This window comes from Aricia agestis, chromosome 16, assembly GCF_905147365.1.
Source record: "Aricia agestis chromosome 16, ilAriAges1.1, whole genome shotgun sequence".
NCBI lineage: Eukaryota > Metazoa > Arthropoda > Insecta > Lepidoptera > Lycaenidae > Aricia > Aricia agestis.
In genome coordinates, this window is record NC_056421.1 from 1,964,746 (window position 1) to 1,986,741 (window position 21,996).

The 21,996-nt window shown below is 36.3% G+C and overlaps 1 protein-coding gene across 1 annotated transcript; it reads right to left on the reverse strand.

The window, feature by feature from the left end:
- Positions 1-458: 458 nt before the first annotated feature.
- LOC121734850 (ecdysteroid-regulated 16 kDa protein-like) lies at positions 459-12,524 on the reverse strand. The gene is made up of 4 exons (XM_042125478.1): positions 12,377-12,524; positions 5,747-5,860; positions 3,442-3,560; positions 459-1,447 (listed from the first exon to the last, which is right to left on the reverse strand). Exons 1-4 carry the CDS (start codon positions 12,441-12,443, stop codon positions 1,307-1,309), a joined length of 441 nt encoding a protein of 146 aa, XP_041981412.1. The 5' UTR covers positions 12,444-12,524; the 3' UTR covers positions 459-1,306.
- Between the last annotated feature and the right edge of the window lie 9,472 nt (positions 12,525-21,996).

Consider the following 21,996-nt stretch of genomic DNA (forward strand, 5'->3'; position numbering starts at 1 on the left):
TTTAGCTAAGTTTAATAATATGTAAATTGCGTAAAACTTCTTTTTGTATGAAACTAGAATATTAAGTATATGAGAAAGTGATATTATGTGTAAAATAGTTTTAAAACGAATAAATGCATTTTCAAGTAAACTCCGTTTTCAAAACATCTATTTGTAAATATTTATGTAAGTAATGTGTAATTTTATTAAATACCTACTTATTCAGAATCTTCTACGCAATTTAAAATGAGTCCAAAATTAAAAAAAAAAATTAGTGCGTTTATCGCCGCGCGGCTTACCTATCCCTGATCTACCCGTAAAATAGTGTCTTCTTGTTTAGAAAATAAAGTCCAATTTTGAAATTCCATTCAAAAAGCAGTGTCGTGTCGCGTAGCTGATATATTACTTATATAATATAAGTAATGATAATAAGACTAAACAGGAACGAGTGATAAATGATAATAAATGAAAAGCGTACCATTAATTATATCATTTTATTTTAGAGAGCATTTTATAACAACGTTGATAACAATTATTCACACTGTTGTTTTGATTCTTTATAATATTTTTGGCATTATAGCGTTTTATGCTTAATAAATACTTAATTGCTTACATATTAAAATTAGGGCTGTATAGTCATTTAACTATAATGTGATGCTTATAACTTTAAAAGATTCACATTGGATTTAATTGATTTACTAGATAATTTTAAAAGTACAAAACCTACTCTATTGAAATCAGTTAAAATAGACTTCTCAATACAGTAGGTACCTGTCTTAGATTTGGATTTTAGAACTTCGAGAAACGTCTTGAGGCCACATGATAAAAAATAATTGAGGACACCTATAGCATTGTGGGGTTTCTAGTTACAAGTTAGGTATTTAAGCCCTTATTCTCATTTCAAACGTTCCGGAATGTGATATTTTAAAACAGACTAGCCGCACTGAGCAAAGCCACATTGCTCCGTTGCATCGCCGCAGCCGTGCCGCTCCGACGTTGCGTTGTTTGGACGGACGTGATGCTTTGACGGAATGATAGACAGGAGATGAATAAGGTGGGTGAATAAGGGTTGGTTTTCCACCGGAGCTGCGTTGTGATTTGCGAGGAACCTGTTTTTGAGAACCAATAAAATTGTTATATTTGTTTGACCTCGCCAAGTGCAGCGATCCTATGTAGGATCTTAAAAAACATTCTTCGCAACGCAACTCCTGTGGAAACACAGCCTAACGCGCTTTTTAATATCTTGTATTGTGTTAACGCGCGTCGCAGCAACGCATCCGTTCCGTCGCAACGCGTCGCAGCAGCGTGGCCTCGCCCTAAACGGTGTTTAGTTGATTTTGGCGGGAATCATGATGCAGATGATGCTCTCATCTTTGTCGTTCTTCAGCTCCCATTTGACCTCCACCTTGACCTTGGGGTAGGACTTCAGGATCGGGAGCGTTGTCGCGTAGGCCGCTTTGGTACCAGCCTGCAAATAATATGGTCAGATAATGATCTATCAGAGAAGTTGATTTATAGGCAGATGGCGGACTTACGTATTTTGGTCGTGTTATGTCAAACCCAGCCGACAGATCACGACGTGCTACAAGGCTTTAAATGAACGTGGACGGGACGCTGCTGGTATGTCAAAAATGGCGTTTTTGTATGATGGCAGCGTTAGTTCCTTTTTTCGCCACGTTCATTTAAAGCCTCGTCGAGCTCTAACATTGAATTGACATATACCCCGACCAAATGACGTAGCCACGTAGGTCTGCCATCTTCTGCCTATGAACCAATAATTTCTTGAGTAATAAAGACACGGAGGTAGGAGACACAACTCGTAGGAAAAAGTTCTAAAGCTACGGTCTGTATATTTAAGGTACACAAAAATATTGCTATTTGCTTGAGCATTGTATTTTTATGGACACGTACCTATAATTATTCGTCTCGTTGTTATGACTTTAAATGATAATATGATACGTAATAATTTACTGAAACCTGTAATATAATAACTCCCAAGTCCCACACCGGTTTCGGTGACGGTGGCCGGTTTCATTGAAACCAGGCCAGTTACGCAGGAGTAATTTTATAGTGTGTGCGCAATACACAAGAGCACTCTCTATTCCTTTTACTCTCTGCTCTCATAGCCCAGTGGGACGGAAGACCGACATGACTGGCGAGAGGTCAGGCGCAGGACCGACTTTTTACATGCCCATCCGACGCATGGATCATCTTACTTGTCAGACAATCAGGTGAACCTGATGATCAGCCGGACAATGCAGGCTGATCACCCTGCATTGTCCTAACCAATCTTGGAAATATGTAACATGTTTCCAACGCGGGAATCGAACCCACGACCTCCGAGTCAAGAGCCATGCTCTGAACCACTGGAACACGGAGGCGTTAAAAAAAATTTAAGTAAATGAAACCTTAAAAGAAGCTATATTATGTTAGCAGCTGTTTAGTATAAAATGGTCATTCAAACTTTGGCATTTTCAAGTATAATTTCATTAAAAGCCTAAATCCCACGTAGCTATTAAGAACAGGCTTCTGAAAACTATTGTTATTTGCCAAGAACGTCTTTTGTATGAGTTGGTCAACTGAACAATTAGTCAACAAACATTAGTTGTTTTCTATTGAATCACTTATATTATTGGACAAAATATTGTTAGATATAGTTCCTAAATAACTTATTTTCGATAATATTTCTGTAGATATCTTTTATATCGATCGTTATATATTTCGATATATCGATATTATATATATAGGATACGAACCTCTCATAAGCCATACTGCATACAGAACTACTTTTAGGTAAGTATATCAAGATGATTTTATACGGAATATAATATTATGTTAAGGCGCGTCACTCGTCGGGAGGCTAAATAAAATTACGTAAATATACATAGCACGTATTGTTGCGATCAGTTCACTTAGTATGGCTGCCAGTACAAATCAGTAACTCCGTCAGCCCTTGCATAACCCATTCAAGTTCTTCGATATATAACTCTAACTTGGTAGACATGGCGATGGAGGATCGATGCTCTAAATCGATAAAAATACTTGGCATTTAACTTAGATCGGAAGCATGATGGGAGCTCCTTGCCACTTGCTAGATAAAGCTATAAGGGCCTACTCTCATAAAAATATAAATTCGCCACTGGCTAAGGGCCGCATGCTATCTAAATTCGGCACTGCATAAGATAATATGCGACTACTGGCATGGAACTACCAATGCGTCTACACACAGAGTCTTGAGGCAATCATTCTTTCCGTTGATGTTCAACAACAACCTATGAGTTGTCTGGCAGAAACTGCTGTTAGCGGTAAGACTGCCTATTTTTACCTACATGGTTTTCCTATATGTATTGTGTGGTTTTCCTATTTGTATTATCTTTTTAAGTTTAGTTTTAAGTTGCACAAATAAAGAATTTTCTATTCTATTCTATGAGGGTTGCATCGTACAAATAACTATAGAATTACCTTGATGGGGCACTTAAGTCCGGAGTCGTGGCAGGCGTCGGGCTGCGGCAGGGGGAAGGGCACGGGCAGGTTCATGATGATGCCGTGCACCTCCGTCTCCAGCTTGTCGACCTCCACACCTGGGGGGCAGGCACACTTGGTTATAATCCTACACAAAGAGGATATAAACTACTAGCGTTTTCGGCATCTAGAACTGCCCCGGGGCAGGGCAGGCCGAATGGGGACCTATACTTAGTCCGCCATCTGCATAGGAATCATCTTCTCTGATATATAATCTACAGTTAGTCAGTTACACAGTACACACATTTCTATGAATAATGAAGTTCTGTGCCATGGGCTAGGCAGGCCCATGTCTCACATTTTAAACCATGTTTTGACTACAGTATACTAAAAAACTTTAGTCTGAAGGAAGCCTTAGTTAGTGTATTTATTTATGTATCTTTAAAGTTTTTACGCTTTGAAATTATAGAAAATTAACTAAATATTTTTTATTATTTTGCAATAGAAGGCATAGTAGTGCAGCTGTGGAATGGAATTTTTAATATTCGTCTACGAGTTTTGTATAACACAACGCGAAACCTTATCTAATAATGGAGTAAAATCGGATCATTTTATATCTTACCTAATTGATGTAGACAAATTGGAACTTGGAATTGGGGTAGGTCATGAATATAGTCTAAGAACTAGATTTCACTTGAGGAAAGGCTGTATTGTTATATAAGAGTAAGACATAAAAATCCGCATATTTTGTAGCAACGGTTAAATAATATAACACGTGTAGATATAGTTATAGGTCCCTATCTACTTATTACCTATTAGGTTGGGGAAAAAGTTTCTTCGCATTTTATATAAACATTCAAAAGGTTTTTTTTTATAAAGTTTATTTACAATTGACTAAAGTAGTTTTGTTCGATAACTTTTTGTTATCCTGTTTGTAGGGAGTAGGGACATGATCCGGCATTGCTATAAAAATTTTTGGGCTTCTGATGAAAAAACTGCGACAAGTGGTTTTGGCAGTCCTCTTGTGATGTCAACCTGACACTGCCTAAGAAATTCTGCAGCGACCGAAATAGGTGGAAATCTGAAGGTGCAAGGTCAGGACTACGGCGGATGCATTAACACCTCCCAGCCAAACTCCTGTAATTTTTGCTGAGTGGCTAAAGATGTGTGAGGTCTAGCGTTATCATGGTAAAAAACCACACCCCTTCTGTTGATTAATTCTGAAATTTTCCGATTGCAATCTTAATGCCCATGGATTTTTTTTTTATGAAATAAGGGGGCAAACGAGCAAACGGGTCACCTGATGGAAAGCAACTTCCGTCGCCCATGGACACTCGCAGCATCAGAAGAGCTGCAGGTGCGTTGCCTGCCTTTTTAAGAGGGAATAGGGGAGGGTAGGGAAGGGAATAGGGTAGGGGATTGGGCCTCCGGTAAACTCACTCATTCGGCGAAACACAGTGCTAGCGCTGTTTCACGCTGGTTTTCTGTGAGAACGTGGTATTTATCCGGTCGAGCCGGCCCATTCGTGCCGAAGCATGGCTCTCCTACGTTAAGAGCATCGATCATAATAATAAATCGGTAACTACTTTATTAAAATTTTTGCTGATTGTTGCCAACTACAAATAATAATTTTGTTTCTAGAGAGATATTGTACCTTTTGGGTGTATTGCATTCTTTAAATGGGGATGGAGCCACATATTTTAAGTGTTTTGACCTATCGTACCTCTATTTTGTGGCCTCAGTGTGTGTCATGATAGCTAGTTTCTGAGACTACGAAGGCATAAAACTACCGAAATATGCACTATCAACGAAAAATTGCCAAAATATGCACTATCGCCTAAAAAGTACCATTATATGCATTTGCATAATTATGCTCGTGGGAGAGCCATGCTTCGGCACGAATGGGCCGGCTCGACCGGAGAAATACCACGTTCTCACAAAAAACCGGCGTGAAACAGCGCTTGCGCTGTGTTTCGCCGAGTGTGTGAGTTTACCGGAGGCCCAATCCCCTATTCCCTACCCTACCCTATTCCCTTCCCTTCCCATCCCTACCCTTCCCTATTCCCTCTTAAAAGGCCGGCAACGCACCTGCAGCTCTTCTGATGCTGCGAGTGTCCATGGGCGACGGAAGTTGCTTTCCATCAGGTGACCCGTTTGCTCGTTTGCCCCCTTATCTCATAAAAAAAAAATGCACGTATGCAAATGCATATAATCCGATGTCTAGTGATAACTCAGGACTACCTTTAACCCAGACTGATGCACAGCACCAGTTTGGGATGGCCCAAGTTACTAAATGTATACTCACTTGGTGTGAAGTCGATGCTGATGGTGGCATTGCTGTTCCTCTTTAGCACACACTCTTTGGCGTCCTCCGCACACCCGCTCACTCCCACATTGTCGATCGTCGCTAGCTTAGACCCTGGAATCACAATTTTGTGGTGTTATTAACCTAAATAGATATTTTAACGTTACGACATCGTGTCGTAGATTTCCACGACGCGACGTAGTATCGTGTTTATGTGTGGGAGGCCAGACAGTAGACTTGCCAGTGGCCATAGACGAACCGCTAGTTGCAGTCGTTGGGGCCTACTTTTCTATATATAAAAAGGTACTCTGTGGGCCTACTGCTCTAGAGCGGTCGCGTTGAACGATTGCTCCAACCGTTCAAGAACTGCTCGAGGGGTCCGTGTATTGCGGATATCTACTTAGTTTGGAAACTGCAGATCGGCTTGCGGCTCCGTCCATGGACAGCCTTAGGTTTATGCTAACATTACACCCATCATGTTTTAATCACTTACGGATTATGTCGCTGCTTTCCAGCAAGCAGACGAAACGTCAGGAATAAGAAAAGTGCTCTGTGACAAAATCTGCTAGTGACTAAATTGACAATTCAAAATAATCTGGCTAATCGTCCAACAAGATCTCGTCTCCGAGGAATGGCGTTCCAAATACCACAGGCGAATGGGGACTTCGCCTGTGGATATGTAGGACTAATAGCTGCGCTCATTTACAATTTACACCTCCATCGTGGGTATCGCAGACACGATAGATTTTCAATTGTTATGCGGCAGCCGGCTGCCGCTTGGGGATTGATGGGTTAACTGCCGTCCTCAGAAACGAATAATAATTACCTATCAGTAAATAAATTGAGATGAAAACTCTTCAGTCAATTATTAAAAATCAAGGACTTGTTTCACCTCTTCCTGATAAAATGCCGGATAAGTGCCGGATAGGCTATCCACAACTTTTTTGACAGATTCTCCATACTCTATCTGTCAAGTTAAGTGGTGGATAGCCTATCCGGCACTTATCAGGAAGTAGTGAAACAGACCCTTATATCATAATGACGTGTCTGAGTGCGGCCGTAAGAGTTAAGACATTCATGACTCCAGCGATCATAAGAAATCGTCGTAATAGGACGAGTTGCTAGTTAAGTTAAAGCCTTACTAACATTTTTTATTATGATAACTCAAAATAAAATCATAACAGTGTAGTTCAAGACATTTATGTGTCGTGTGATGGTTCGTGGGCGTGGTTTTAGTACAACATAAAACAGAAACGGCGTTTCTACAAGCTTGGCTTCCATTTCACACAAGTGTTATTTTAATATGAAACTGCATTTTACACTCAGAAAGTAAAGCTTCTAGCTATAGGTACGGCTATACGCCTCATAGGTTCCCAAACTTATTTTGTCTAAGGCCCACTTTGAGAACAAATTATGTTTTAGCGCCCCCCATTGTTTCAATTTAAAATGCATCCGGATGAAATAAAAATACAAATTACCCCTCAAGCCTCTACACAACGCCCCCATTTTTTTCTGGGTCCCACACCGCCCCCCTTTAGACCTTCAGCGCCCACAAGGGGGCGTTATTGCCCACTTTGGGAAAGGCTGGTGTAGATCTTAATTTTTTGAAGCTTTAGCAACTTTTTTTTGGTGATTTTGTACGTAAGCAACGTTTAATTTACGGTAAGATCATTAATATCTCCTTATTTCTTGATATAAATAAATAATAATTAAGCAAATTATATTTTACCCTGTGACAGTTAATAAGAGAACATAACCTCAGTAGATGGGCTACTGGCGCATGTGTGCAAAAAAATTTTAGCGCCCCTTTAGGCAAATTTTTTGGGTCCTTGGTTTTGGCGCCCCTAAAGATGGCGATTTGGCGCCCCTAGAGGATGGCGCCCGTGTGCATTGCATACATTGCGCATATGGTAGCGGGGGCACTGATTGTAAGTGGTAATCATATGCCAGTTATGAGCACAATATACATTGTGGTCTGTGGTTATGTGCATGGTTACACTGTCAGTCAGACATTGCATTAAGTCATAAGTCATACACATTCATACAATCATTAATATTACATACAAACACGTAGTAAAGGTATCATGTCAAAGTTGTGTCTTTGTCACCTCTTTAAACATATCCTGTGCGTCTGCTGCTGCATTTTCAACCTTATCTTTTAAATAATAAGGTCGAAGCTTGGCCATGTTGACAACAATGAGTAAAGTAGTATTGTTAGAGTTTTAATGTGGTTTCGGTCGGATCATTTTCAACTTGTTCGGTTACCGTATAGCTTTGTCCACACGGGTCTTTTTCTGTTTGTCAAGGGCATGCGTTATAGTGCAGTCAACAGCGAACGTGATACCCACGAAGCATGCCCTCTGACCGTATCCAAAACTTTCGCTTATGCGTTCGTTGACGCATTCAATAATAATTATTGAATGCGCCAAAACGAAAGTTGAATGAAAGAAGATGACGAAAATTGAAGGCGAAAGCGCATAGTGTGGACATAGCTTATGATATACTTGCATAATTGTAGACTAAAACCTTTTGCAACATTTTGCTCTATCATCTATGTGAAATGTTCGATCTAGACCTATGTATCGGAGAAATCTTTAAGCAAATTATTAAGATATTTTATAATAATTTTTAGTACTTACTTACATCTGTGTTAAATCAAAGGACAGACATTAAAAAGTTTGTATTGCTTTTTGCATTAAATTAATCTTCAATACTAGCTAACCGATATTGATGAAATCGGGCAAAGATATCAAGTAGAACACAATCGTATGGGCTACTTTTTGTTCTGGCAAAATACGCCTTTGCAAAAAAAAAGTAGCGTTTAGCCATGTATAGCTACAGCTAGGTACATAATATTTTGCTATAAGTAAGCAATTTAAATAATATTTTGCTGCTCTGGTTATATGAAAAACATATTACATATTTATCTAAATAAGTGTTATATTTTGCATGAGAAGCCAAAAGGTATTCCCTCGCGTTCCAAATGTAATGTGGCGTATCAGCAAATCTTCTAAATCAACATGATTTGGATCTCTATGTAATATACCTGGGAGTTATGTTTTTCGTAAGGTTTCAGGTTTTGACGTTAGTTTTTTAGTCTTCTATAAGTATTTACTTTACTCATTTAGAAAATATTTTAAGGTTAGATTATCCTTAAAATTGTATTATAAAAAAATCTTCTATAACTTTACAGGACAAGCTAAGCAAATTTATTGGTATTACAAAAGGAATCCCTGGACTTTCGTTACCACCCAGAAAGATTTTTTTTTATTTCCAACATGTTTGGAAACTAACAAATTCGAAATGATTATCCTTCATAACGTCTACTACCTAGCTTGGGAACTAATCTGAAGACTAGTCGTTACAAATATCCAACTCCTACCCCTTTTTTAACCAAATGATGGGAAAATATTATAATATATTCATAGCTGTAAGCCATAACATTGTAATTTTCATTTTTTTAGTAAAAGATGGCCCCGTGCGAGTTTCTTACGCCGGTTCTTCTCGGCGGGGTAGTTCCCGAACCGGTGGTAGGCAACGTAGTTTCTTCGTTCGACTTTCAAAAAGTGTATCATGATACCCATTTTGAATAAAAAGATATTTTATTTTAATAGTCGTTTAGGCTATAGTTCAAAAGAAAAATATTTTTTACTCTACTAAGATACATAATAAAAAACAATACTGTATAACTTTCCCTATATTTAAAGCCAACTAGACCTTCTGCCTATTAATAAAGAAAAAGTAAGGGGATAATTTCATTCAATAACTGACGTTTTCTTTGTTAATTGTTGCAAGCGACCTAGGTATTTCAATTATTATTTTAATCCTAGGCTAGTCACTAATACTGTGCATATACCTAGCATTTAAAATAGTCACTTTGGTAAGTTCACCTACAGACTGTCATTAAAATGTAATCAAATCATACCTGGCCTAATTGCGTAAATATTTTCAAACAAAGCTTCGTATCTAAAACAAAGATGATTTCGTATAAGTAGGATATAGAATTACTTACACAAAACAACGCTAATTACGGTAAAATTTACGTTCTAGTTATGTCTTAGTGTCTAAACACACTAGGCCGAAGTTACGCGGCCTAAATTCCGCATGATTCCGCCCGCAATGTATTTTAAATTACCGATGACACACTATTCCGTCGCGTTCCGTCCGTATTTCTTTAACTTCGGCCTAGTGTGTTTGGACACCACGCTAGTGCGCGCCCGGGCTTAGCTTAGGTACATCAGCAGGTGTGAAGAAGAAGAAGAAGAAAAGGAAACCAGATTGGTAGATTTAAGGGATAAAACGAAATGCGTTGTAATTATGAAGAGATTGGAAGAATATTCAAATTGAGAGAAGACAATATTCCTTAGTATTAAAAGGGCACAAATCAAAACACTCAACTTTCTGGAAAACGCGTTTAAAGTTTTTAGGAACATAATTTTATTTATTCGCTCACGCACTAATAGGTTTTATTATTTAAAAAAAGCTACAGAAAATTTTAACGTTACGATAAAAAAGCTACACGCATATAAATAAAAATTAAAGCTCTCGAAAGTTCAGCTTTTTGAGTTGTGCCATTTTCAACCAAAAATCAGTCAAAATAGGTAATATTATTCTCTCTTTCTACTATAATTTCTTGCTTCATGTGTCAAAGTGAAGTAGGTAGTGTAAGTGAATCATTAACCACATTTTAACAGTCACTGACAAGATCAACTATCTCAACTGATAAAATACTATCAAATATTACTATCAGTTAATCATTTTCTAATCATACTATCTTCATATACGTGAGTTGTTAGAAATCGTGAGAAAATACTAGTCAGGTTATCACAATTCACATTATCCAATGATTTTATACTTTCAACCGACTTCAAATAAAGGAGGTTATCAATTCGACGCGTATGTATGTAATATTTCCAGAACTGCCCTATTTTCTTATATAATTATAATATTATGTTATTCTATATCAGCTTCTGAACAAATGTGCCAAATTTCTAAAGTGTATGTATGTATGTTTTTATGTTTGTGTTCGCATATCTCAGGAACTACCATTCCGATTTCAGTAATTCTTTTTTTGTTGTACTAGGTATTGTTCAATTAAGGGAATAGTGCAAGTTTCATCAAAATCGGTTCAGTAGTTTTGGAGATAGGTAGTTTTACTTCTCAATTACGTACAATTTTGATGTCGGTTATATCTTTTTAAAATACAGTCTTATTTGTCTTCTGCAAAATATTACAAAAGGCTTTTGAGTATTATGGCCGGCATCCAGTCCAGCATATCACTGGATAGAAACAATGTAAAATTGTTTCAATCCAGTGACCTGCTGAATTACTACTGGTTTCTGGAATAATGTAAACGGGTACTGGAATACACAGAATTGCATTCCAGTGCCCGTTTACGATCACTGGATTTAAATAATACATAAAATTGGAATTTAAATAATACACTAACTTATTGGGCTAAAATTATTATTATGTTAATATCTCGATCGTAGGAATCGCAAACACAATAGATTTTCAACTTTTATGCGACAGCCGGGTGGCGCTTGGGGATTGATCGCTTGTAAAAATCGTATAATATTTGGTATTGATTATATGTTTTCAAAAGCCTAACAAACAGTTAATAATTACTTCATTTAAATTAAGCTAAGTAAATGACCCTAACTTCTAAGCTTATCTAGATATGAAATAAGTGAATGACTGCTCTTTGGCCATATCGTATTATTATGAAATTTGATCATTATTCATATCAGCTGACAACTACAAAATATTGCTTTGCATTTTGCTATTAAAGGCCACACTGAGACACATTTAATTATTAGTTGTGAATATATACCTACCTAATTATATAATAGAGTGTATAATAGTATTATTTAATATTTTGGTCAAAGAATATGACGTAAGGTAACCAGAGTAATGAATAGATAATGTGACATTTCACTCTTATAATTTATCGAATTAATATTGAAGTGAAAACTTCTTTAACGGCGTTGAGCACTTTTGTGGGATGGGTAAGAAACTCGCGTCAGATTCTCGTGCTGATCGAAAAACCGTAAGACGGTTGGAGAGTAGTGTTGTAACATCGAAATCGATTAATCGAACAATCGATTGTTTTTTTTCGATTGTCGATATTTTTTAATCGATGTTTCGATTAATTAAAAAAAACTATTTAAAAAATCGATTTTCATAAAATATGGGTTAAAAAAATTGTAAGGGTTTCGAGTAAGTAATTAAAAAAAATCGATATTTTAAAAATCGATTTTCATAAAAAATGGGTTAAAAATTTAATCGATTGTAAGGGTTTCGATTAATTGAAAAAATCGATTTTCATAAAAAATGGGTAAAAAAAAATGCACAACGTTAATAATCAAGTTTTCACTTTTGCCGGCACTCCCAGAGTGCAATCCGTCTTTTTTATTATATCGTTAGTCGTTAGTCGTTAGTCGTTTCACATATTACTTTGTCGCAATATGCAGTAGCCACTTGTCACAAAAGACCTATTTGAGGTCACAGTGACAATTTAAGAGCTTCGCTTCGTTCTTGTCTAATCAATCTAATTTGTCGCAAATGTAAAATAAACCCGTCCGCGTCATTTTTGATTGCGTCAATTATTTTTGAAATTGGAATACTCACCGCAGTCCGTATAGAATTTAGCCTGCGCACTGGCCAGTAACAACACAGATAAGAAATAAAACAACATGGCATCTGTTTTCGCGCGCTACGTGTGTTTGACTCGCGCGACGGCAAAGGACTGGGCGGATGGACCATGCTTTGTGACCTTTGTGTTGTCTTTATGCGCGTGCGCCGGTCAAAGATTATGGCTATCGTCCGTGCCTACTTTGTACTTACTATTTGTCATTTGACATTCTATGCCAAATTAGTCTCATTTCAAAAATATAATCTGGGTAAAAATACGAAAACTATTTCTGCTTGTTTTAAACTTATGAAAATAAAATATCAAAATACTCCATCATTAAACTGCAAGTACCTTCATAACATTATTATCTATTCATATTATATCAACGCCTCCGTGGTCTAGTGGTATAGAGCGCGGCTCTTGACTCGGAGGTCGCGGGTTCGATTCCCGCGTTGGAAACGTGTTGTTTTCAGGTTTGGTTAGGACAATGCGGGCTGATCACCTGATTGTCTGACAAGTAAGATGATCCATGCGTCGGATGGGCATGTAAAAAGTCGGTCCTGCGCCTGATCTCTCGCCGGTCGTGTCGGTCTTCCGTTCCACTGGGCTATGAGAGTAAAGGAATAGAGAGTGCTCTTCTGTATTGCGCACACACTTGGGCAAAATTACCACCTGCGTAGCTGGCCTGGTTTCAATGAAACCGGCCACCGTCACTGAAACCAGTGTGTGTAGTTATCTATTATAATCTAATATGATTTAAGAAATTATCAAATTACCAATCATGCTACATGTTTGAAAGGTTTATCTTCTACAAAATATCCCCTAGTACCTAGCAGACACTTTTCATTAATAAGTCAAAACTACTTTGTATTAATTTATTCAGACAAAATATTTGCCGTAGGTATAAAACAAGAACACGCATCGTCGATTCTACGCTATGTATTCTATGATGCAGACCGGAAGCGCGTTGTAACAGCGTTTCAGGAAAATCGTATTACACACGACGCGAATATCTATTGCCGAATAACAAAACATTATTCGATGCTCTGTCTAGTAGAAATGATTAGTTTATTAGGTTTAGGAAAATATATTATTCGCGTAATCTTTTTAGTGAGTAATCCGTACTAACTAATAAATTATTATGATCCGTCTTAGATTTATGTCATTACCTATATGCCTATTACCTGGACGAGAATTATTAGGCGCCCATGGTTCTGGTACTGCTGAAAAAAATTGGCGCCTATTTTGTTTGCCTTCAGCGCCCCTTTTTATCCGGCGTCCTGGGCGGTCGCCCAGCGTCGCCTCCCCCTAACGCCGCTACTGCCTACGCCGTTCCCACAGCATAAGCGGCGTAGTCCAGAGAAATTAACAGGTCAATACCTTCTTAGTCATTATTAAATTAGGTATAATTTTACTACAGGAAGTTTTCAGTTAAAACGCAAGGATGCCGTGTAGATAACATCAAATTGCTAAATAAATTGAAGCGGAGAAATCAGCAGGATTTCGTAGAAATGCGTGGGCTATCGTTGATAAGTGTTAAATTTTGTGCCCTTTAGGCCCACTTGCGCCAAACCTTTGAGTTAAATAAATAACCCGGGGCTTACTAACTCAGTGTTAACGTTTTTAATTTTTAACTCATACTACATATTGCACCAGAAGAATTTATCCCAGAGTCAACTAACCCGGGCTTATGTCATGTTCATTCATTCTTTTTACATCCAGCCAAATATGATAGAGCGAATGCTGAATAATTTAAGTGTACTGCTCTCTCTCGCTCCAAAGTACTTAAAATAAGGCTATCTCCTTATATCAGATTTGAAATGACACGTGGTTCTATGTCGCATTGTGCGTGCGTGTTGTGATATTTTGTGCAAATAAATTAAGTCGAAAATGATAAAAATTGGGATGAAACACTTGTGTCCAAGTACTACCTATTTATGAAGGAGTTCACTAAAGATGCACTAATCCAATATTTATTATTATTAAACTTTGGTAAAGACTTACTTTTTATGCTCATTTGTATATTGCAATTATTTTCAATTTTATTTAATAAAAAGAGAACAGTTTCTTTTTCTAGGCGAAATCTTCGATGGAAATCTTTGTCTCTTTGTGAGTAAATACGGGACCCTAAACAGATCGGTCCGTTCTACAATCCTTCTGTAATACGAGTCCGAACTAATGTATTCGATAATTTCTTCATCATCATCAGATAACAACAACTGATCATTTATCATTGTTAAACACAAAATAAAACCGGTACCTATTACCGAACACAACAAAGTACATAAGTCATAACCGAAAAATCTCAGTTTTCTATATTACTAACCCAGAGTTAGTTGATTTAACCCTCCGACATCAGTGGGTTTAAAAATTTAACAAATTAACTCGAGGTTACTACCTAACTCTTGGTGGTGCAAGATATGATGTCAATTTAAATTCGAAGTATAATTTAACTCAGAGTTAAGCGTGTTAACCCAGTCTGGCGCAAGTGGGCCTTAGAATCACGAAACAAGACAAGTTGAAGGGATACTTACAGGGTGCAATTAAACTTTAAGGTTTTTTGTCAAAACTCTCAAACTGACAAATGTCAAATTAGTACGAATAAGTCATGAATTGCAAGCAGAATGACCATTTTGCGATTTTAAAAAGATGAATCATATTATGATTCACAATATTATGATTCTCCAAAGCGATTATTTTAGCCCCGCAGGTGTTATGCTGATTAAAGGACAAATTATTTTATTTCAGAAGAAATAAAATAATTTGTCACACACAGAAGTGTGTGAATTCGCGCTTTATTTTGTCAAGTAACTAATTTCGTTTATTTCCACATGATAAAGTTGCAAATACGTAGCTGTCAATTATTCCTTATTAGCTTTTCTAGACGCTAATGCAAATGGTTAATATTGCTAAATTCTACTCATACTAAACTATATTAAAACTAAACACTACCCTGTACTATGGACCACCGATTATCATTATTAAACCCAACTTTACGCCCCCGGAGTCATATTTTTACTCATAACATAGTAGCAATATTGTTTGGTTGTAGTTTACCATCAATTTAGCGTTTCTCGGATATTCTTTTCTTCAGAGACATAATCTTCTATATTAATAACTAGCTGTTGCCCGCGACTTCGTCCGCGTGGACTTCAGTTTATAGCGCGCGATGTCAACAAAATTGGTGTCAAAAGCTTTTATAAAAAAACCCTGGTACCCCTTAAATCAATACAGCTGTGCAGTGTGCAAACAATAAGTACTTCATTTTTGTATGTTAAACTTTATATATTATGCCAAATTTTAAAGCTTATTTAGCCCCCCAATTACACAACTTTACCCATAAACTATTTATCATTGATAGGTTTAGCCCCAATTTCACCAACGTCTGTTAGTGTTAACAGCTTGTTAAAATATCCTGTCTTCTCTTTCATTCATATGAAAAACGAAACAGCTAACGTGATACTAATTCAAGCATTAACTTTAACAGTCGTTGGTGAAATTTGGTCTTAAGGTTACGTCACTGTCTGCACAGATAAAGTACTGAGTTATTTAATACCGTAGAATAGATATAACAATCGAAAAAAATCGAGACTTAAATGTAAGATGATACCACCTCTTATAGAAAGACTTTTGAGCAAGCGTCAGCGCGATGTAGAAGACGCACGGCGCCATCTATTATGAATTTTTTGAACAAATTTACGACCCTTACAACCCTTTTTTCCAGTAAAAAAGTAGCCTATGTCCTTTCTCAGGCTTTAGACTATCACTATACAAAATTTCATTACAATCGGTTCGGTAGTTTTGGCGTTTGGCGTGAAAGCGAGACTGACAGACAGACAGACAGACAGAGATACTTTCGCATTCATAATATTAGTACAAATTATGTGCACACTGCACAGCTGTTTTTGGGTATTTTGATTAATTAAGGGCCGCGCTACACCGGAATGGCAGCGGCGAGGCGAGCACTTTCAGCGCTGCCATTCCGGTGTAGCGCGGCCCTAAGAGGGGTACCACTTACCAGGGTTTTAAAAAGTTTTTAAATTTGACACACATTTTGTTGACACCGCGCGCTATAAACTAAAGTCCACGCGGACGAAGTCGCGGGCAACAGCTAGTTATGAATAAAAACAATAATATATAATAAAGTAGGTATGATTAGTTCTGTTATAATAATGAAGTAAAAAATAAAGCGCCATCTGTTTTCATATATTAGAATTAAAATGTAAAAATATTTTCTGGATGGAATATAGGCCAACACAACACACTCGAACTCCTTAGAAATGCAGTAGGATTTCTATAAGATAAGATAGATTGATTATTATTATAGTAAGTGATAATATTATTAAACATAATATTCTAACGTATTAAAAACTATAAACAAAAACATAATAACTAATAAGTATAATTAGTTCTATGTTACAACGAAGTAAAAAAAAGCGGCATCTGTTGAATCGTATTAGAACTAAAATGTTCATTGCATCGCGTCGATATATTTCTGGATTTTTTATAATATTATACATAAAATATATTTAAGATTTTTGAAATATTATTTTAATACACATCCAAGACCCAGGAACATTGAAAACTTTTTGTTCCGCCTGCGGGACTCGAACCCAGGACCCCCGGGATGAGCGCTGGCCACGCGCAATGCGAAGTAATTTTCATCGATATTTTCATGGAAATAATATATTTTCCCACATCAAAATGTAGCCTATGTCCTTTCTCAGACTCTAGAATAACTGTGTACAAAATTTCATTGCAATCGGTTCAGTAGTTTTGGCGTGAAAGCGAGACAGACAGACAGACAGACAGACAGACAGACAGACAGACAGACAGAGATACTTTCGCATTTATAATATTAGTATAGATTTCGTCCAGGGGTACGATAGACTCGATCAAAACCTTATATGAATTAAGTATAGAAAATAAAAAAATATTGATTTCGAGTCGACAACATATATCCACAAAATTCGGATTTTGGAGAATTTCGTTAAATTCTAATGACACTGACAAACAAACTTCACGCGCCATCTTGCTGTAAACTGACACATGCCATTGCTGATTTTCTACCTGCCGGCAGTCATGGCACACCATAGCGCACCCTTTTTTTTTTTTTGTTGCTTTTGTTTGTTATCACTTATCAGCGTCTCAACAATTAGCAATTAATATGTTTTTGACATCTAGGGAATTTTGATTCTTAATTATACATACATACAATTTTGAAGTTGGTTTTATCTTTTTATAATAGTATTGGAACGAAGTTCATTATGGCGTGTTCGGCGTAAAGAGGGCTAGACAGAACGATATTTGACCTCGACACTTTTTTATTAGTACCTGCATGGTAGGAGCAGAGGGCGTTGACAGTATTCCTGTGTGTCAACTAGATGGCGTTTTTTGAGAATAAACAGCGACGCGTTGTTCCTGGGCGTCAATAAATGGCGTTTTTTTTAATAATATTTTTGAGCGTATATGTATACAGATTTTTTGAGTATAAGAAATACTTCCTTCCATTCGGGTGTCCCTTGGCACCTCTTTTTTTAATTTCAAAGATAAAACCGATTTCAAAATTCAGACGCTGATATTATAGTAATAATAATAATATATTATAGACTAATATACGAAAACGAGGCAATTCTGGAAATTTTACATACATACGGTTCGAAATTCGAATTGAAAACCCTTTTTTTAAGTCGGTTAAAAATACTATACCTACCTACTATAATTGTTTTTAAAATTAGTAAGTAGGTACTATATACCTAAAACTGCAAAAGTTTTACATACCTATGTGAAAGTTTTACATAGGTATGTAAAACTTTTGCAGTTTTAGGTATTTACTATTTTTAAATATAATTTTACTAAGCTATACGAATCTTTACAAGTCTTGCTTTCCTTTAATATTTCTTAAGAAAAGAAGACTACAGAAATATTTACCATCATTTTGTACATAGATATTAGATGTGTATTGAGTTACAAGTTTACCCGAGCGAAGCCGGGTTTTCATCTAGTATATAATATTATGATGATTAAACTTTAATTTAATGAAGAGTTTGACAGATGATGTATATGTCTTATGTGAAAACCTTCATTTAAGTACAGTTTAGAAATTAATCTTTGTCTCTGAATCTGTCAATCTGTCAGCGGGCCCTTAAACGATCAATTTTATGTGCAATAATATTATTGACGGTCTAGGGTTAGTATTGAACCTGTGTTTCTTATGTCATTGTATTGAACGCGTTCGCCTTTCAATCTCATTGTCAAATAAACTGTTCAATAAAATTGAAGCGTGATATTGCACAATAAAATTGTTCGTCTAGCGCGTAGACTTCTTACAAATATAAGCTGTCATTCACGTTGGCTCATGAACCAATATAAGACGTTACGAATGTGTACCTAGAGGTTCGTAATCATGAGGGCAATCATAGGCCAAAGTACAGACTTTGAATGTTTGAGTTAGGTATGAAATTACATTTTTTTATTTCTGTGTAAAAAATTCATGACGTTGGGGCTTTTCTTATAGAAACATAAAAGTCAAATGTACCTACATCATAATAAAATGCTGTAATGCTCTTACTGTTTTTTGTTTTCTCTCGTCGGAGTGCATCGTTGCTTATTTTATTACGCCCGTTCGAAGCTAGCTGTCGCAAGTAATTAATAAACACGTCACAATTGAAAGGATCGCAATCATAATATAATTTGTCATAGAGTTGGTAAATTAACAATTTATGGCGTTTATGTGAGGATATCCTTGGGGATAGGGTCGCTTCACTCCTAAAATCGAGAGGTATCAGTTTTCATTATTTTTAAGAGAAAAGTATTAAGTAATATTTTTGGTATGGACCGTTATTTTAACTTAATACTAGCTAAAAGCCGAGCTTTGTGAGAGCAATATTCCATAGATATTATTGATATTATTATTAAAAGTTTTTACAAGTTTTTTGCGTACACATCATATTATTTTGTCAAACATTCTTAATAAATATTTGTTATCTTACTGCTACTATACTTCGTTTGACGTTGTTTATCTTATAATGATAGTTTATTTCTTATCGACCTTTTGTTATAACGTATACCTAACCTATGAAGGTTTAAACATCCAGAAAATCTATTCCAGCAAAACAGCACAAAAAATATTAATCCTGGAACAAAGAATCGTGGTCACCGCGAAGCAAAGTTGATTATTCAGCTATAAGCTGCTTGTGTTCTCAGATATTGTCCACACATTAATTTGGTGATGACCCTTCGCTTAGGGTTGTCACGGCAGTGATTTTAACACTTGAATATACTTTGAAGACAAATGAATATGAAAGAAAGTGATAACAAAATTAATAATTGAAGACGTGAGTGGATTAAGCGGCTGACATTTTATAACATAAGGACATACCCATTTTTTTCCTTATGATTTGAACAAGCCTTGTATAACTTAGCTACTTCTTCTTTATCTTGCTAATATATCTAGCTATACATGAAATTTCGAGTTTTTTGATTTCAAATAATTTCCCAGTTATAAAGCTTCCATTTATGAAAAAAAAAACATCTAAATTTACAAATTGTTAGTTAGTCTTCATCCGCTTACATCTTGAATTAAATTATACATCGAGAAGTCCCACTCAACATTTACAATAAATAAGATAGACTTGGATCTAAGCTACAGGGAATGCGCTTTATATACAACGCATGCAAAATTAATTAATTACTTTAAAGTTTAAACAGAGTGTGTAACCAGCAAATGATCCGGAAAGTAATAAAATGTTCATTATTCTACGTGAAATGTCAATTTTGTCTTTAATTTTTGAATAATGAGGGCCACAAATTTTAATTAAATTGTACTTCTAAATGTAAACCTTTTCAAAAAGGTCAGTTCATTAATTTTACAGCAATGGCAACGAAATAATTACCACAATTTTTGTGTAATATTAATAATAAGTTTACGGTGTTAGAAACCTCCAATACTTTATACAGAAGAGTTGCAGGTGTGTTGCCGGCATTTTTAACATACTATTGAAGAAAAGTTAAAAGGTAATAAAAAAGAAGTCATAAAAACCAGTTAAAAGACTAAAAATGTAAGATTAACCGCCGTACTCAGAGACATTTTATTAAGATTACCCTTCAATTTAATGAAGAGTTTGACAGATAATGTATGGGGCTTATGGCAAAATTTTAAATTAATTACATTTAACGAATTAATGTTCCACTCTGAGTGCGGCAGAAAGTTACTTATTGAGTTAAATTAGTGCGAAGCGAGCCCTAGCATATCCCACAACCTGAACACTTTTGTGGTACACTTTACGAGAAAACAATCACGCCTATTGATTTGTGCTTAATTATTATTTATTATACTTATGTATAAAAAATGCCAAACATTATTACTACGCAGAAAATGACGCGAGCCTTCATAAAGCTCGGCTAAATAATACTACGATTGAATCAATTTTACATAAATTAATCATCTTTGTTCTGACAACCCTAAATACAATCAGGATCTGGGGTCACTCAGGTACAATAATGAATGAAAAAACTGGTGGGGGGAGCAGTGAATGTGCAGCAGAGCAAAATCAACAAATTAAAACATTTCACGATTATCCAAATCTATACTTAATACTATAAATGTGAAAGTGTGTCTGTCTGACTGTTCACGCCCAAGCTAAACTGATTTTCCTGAAATATGTATGGAAATCCTTTAGGTCCCCGGAAAGGGCATATGATACTTTTTATCCCGGAAGAATGTACGGTTCCCGCGCGATAGACTATTTTTGCACAAGGCGGGTCTTCTAGTATTATATACACATAGATCACAGTAACAGTCTAGCTTTAAAGATATTACTAAATAGAAATAAAAAGAATTGTGTTTTTTAAATCTTTAATTTCTGCAAACCTTCAAGAAGAGAGCGTTCCCTCTTTATGACAACGCACCTGCACTCTGCAGCTCTTCTGATGTTGCGGGTGTCCATGGGCGACGGTAGTTGCTTTCCATCAGGTGACCCGTTTGCCCCCTTATTTTATAAAAAAAAATTATTTTTTTGCTTAAGCTTTTGATTGGCTAGCGTCAGAATATCAACCAATAAAAAAAACACTATAGAGAGGGAGCTATAGTAGCTCATACAGTAAATAATCCGACCAAAATCCAACAAGTTGCATACGTCATGTCAGAATATTGAAAGAAACGTTGTCAAACGTCGAACAAAACTTTCTGTTTACTGTCTGTGCGCGTGCTGCCTTTAGCGTGAAAACATTGCAGTAATAATAATTATGTACATCCTATTAGATGACGCCCGCAACTCCGTTGCGCCAAAATTCGTCCACATTGTATCCTATGTGTCCAGTAGCCATAGCACGGCCACCAGTAGAAATACAAAAGTATGGACAAACTGTGGAGATAAACTTAAGGTAGCGTTACGATCTTTTTCCGTTCCCCAAAATTCAATTAATATGCCACTTTATGACAGACTATAGTCCTAAAAAATCAAATAGTATCCTACTTTATGACATATACTATAGTCTGTCATAAAGTGGCATTTTAATTGAATTTTTGTCGGTCGCGATTGGCTGCAGTAAAGATCGGAACGGCACCTTTAGTTTATGTCCACAGTTTGTCTATATTTTCGCATTTCTACTGGTG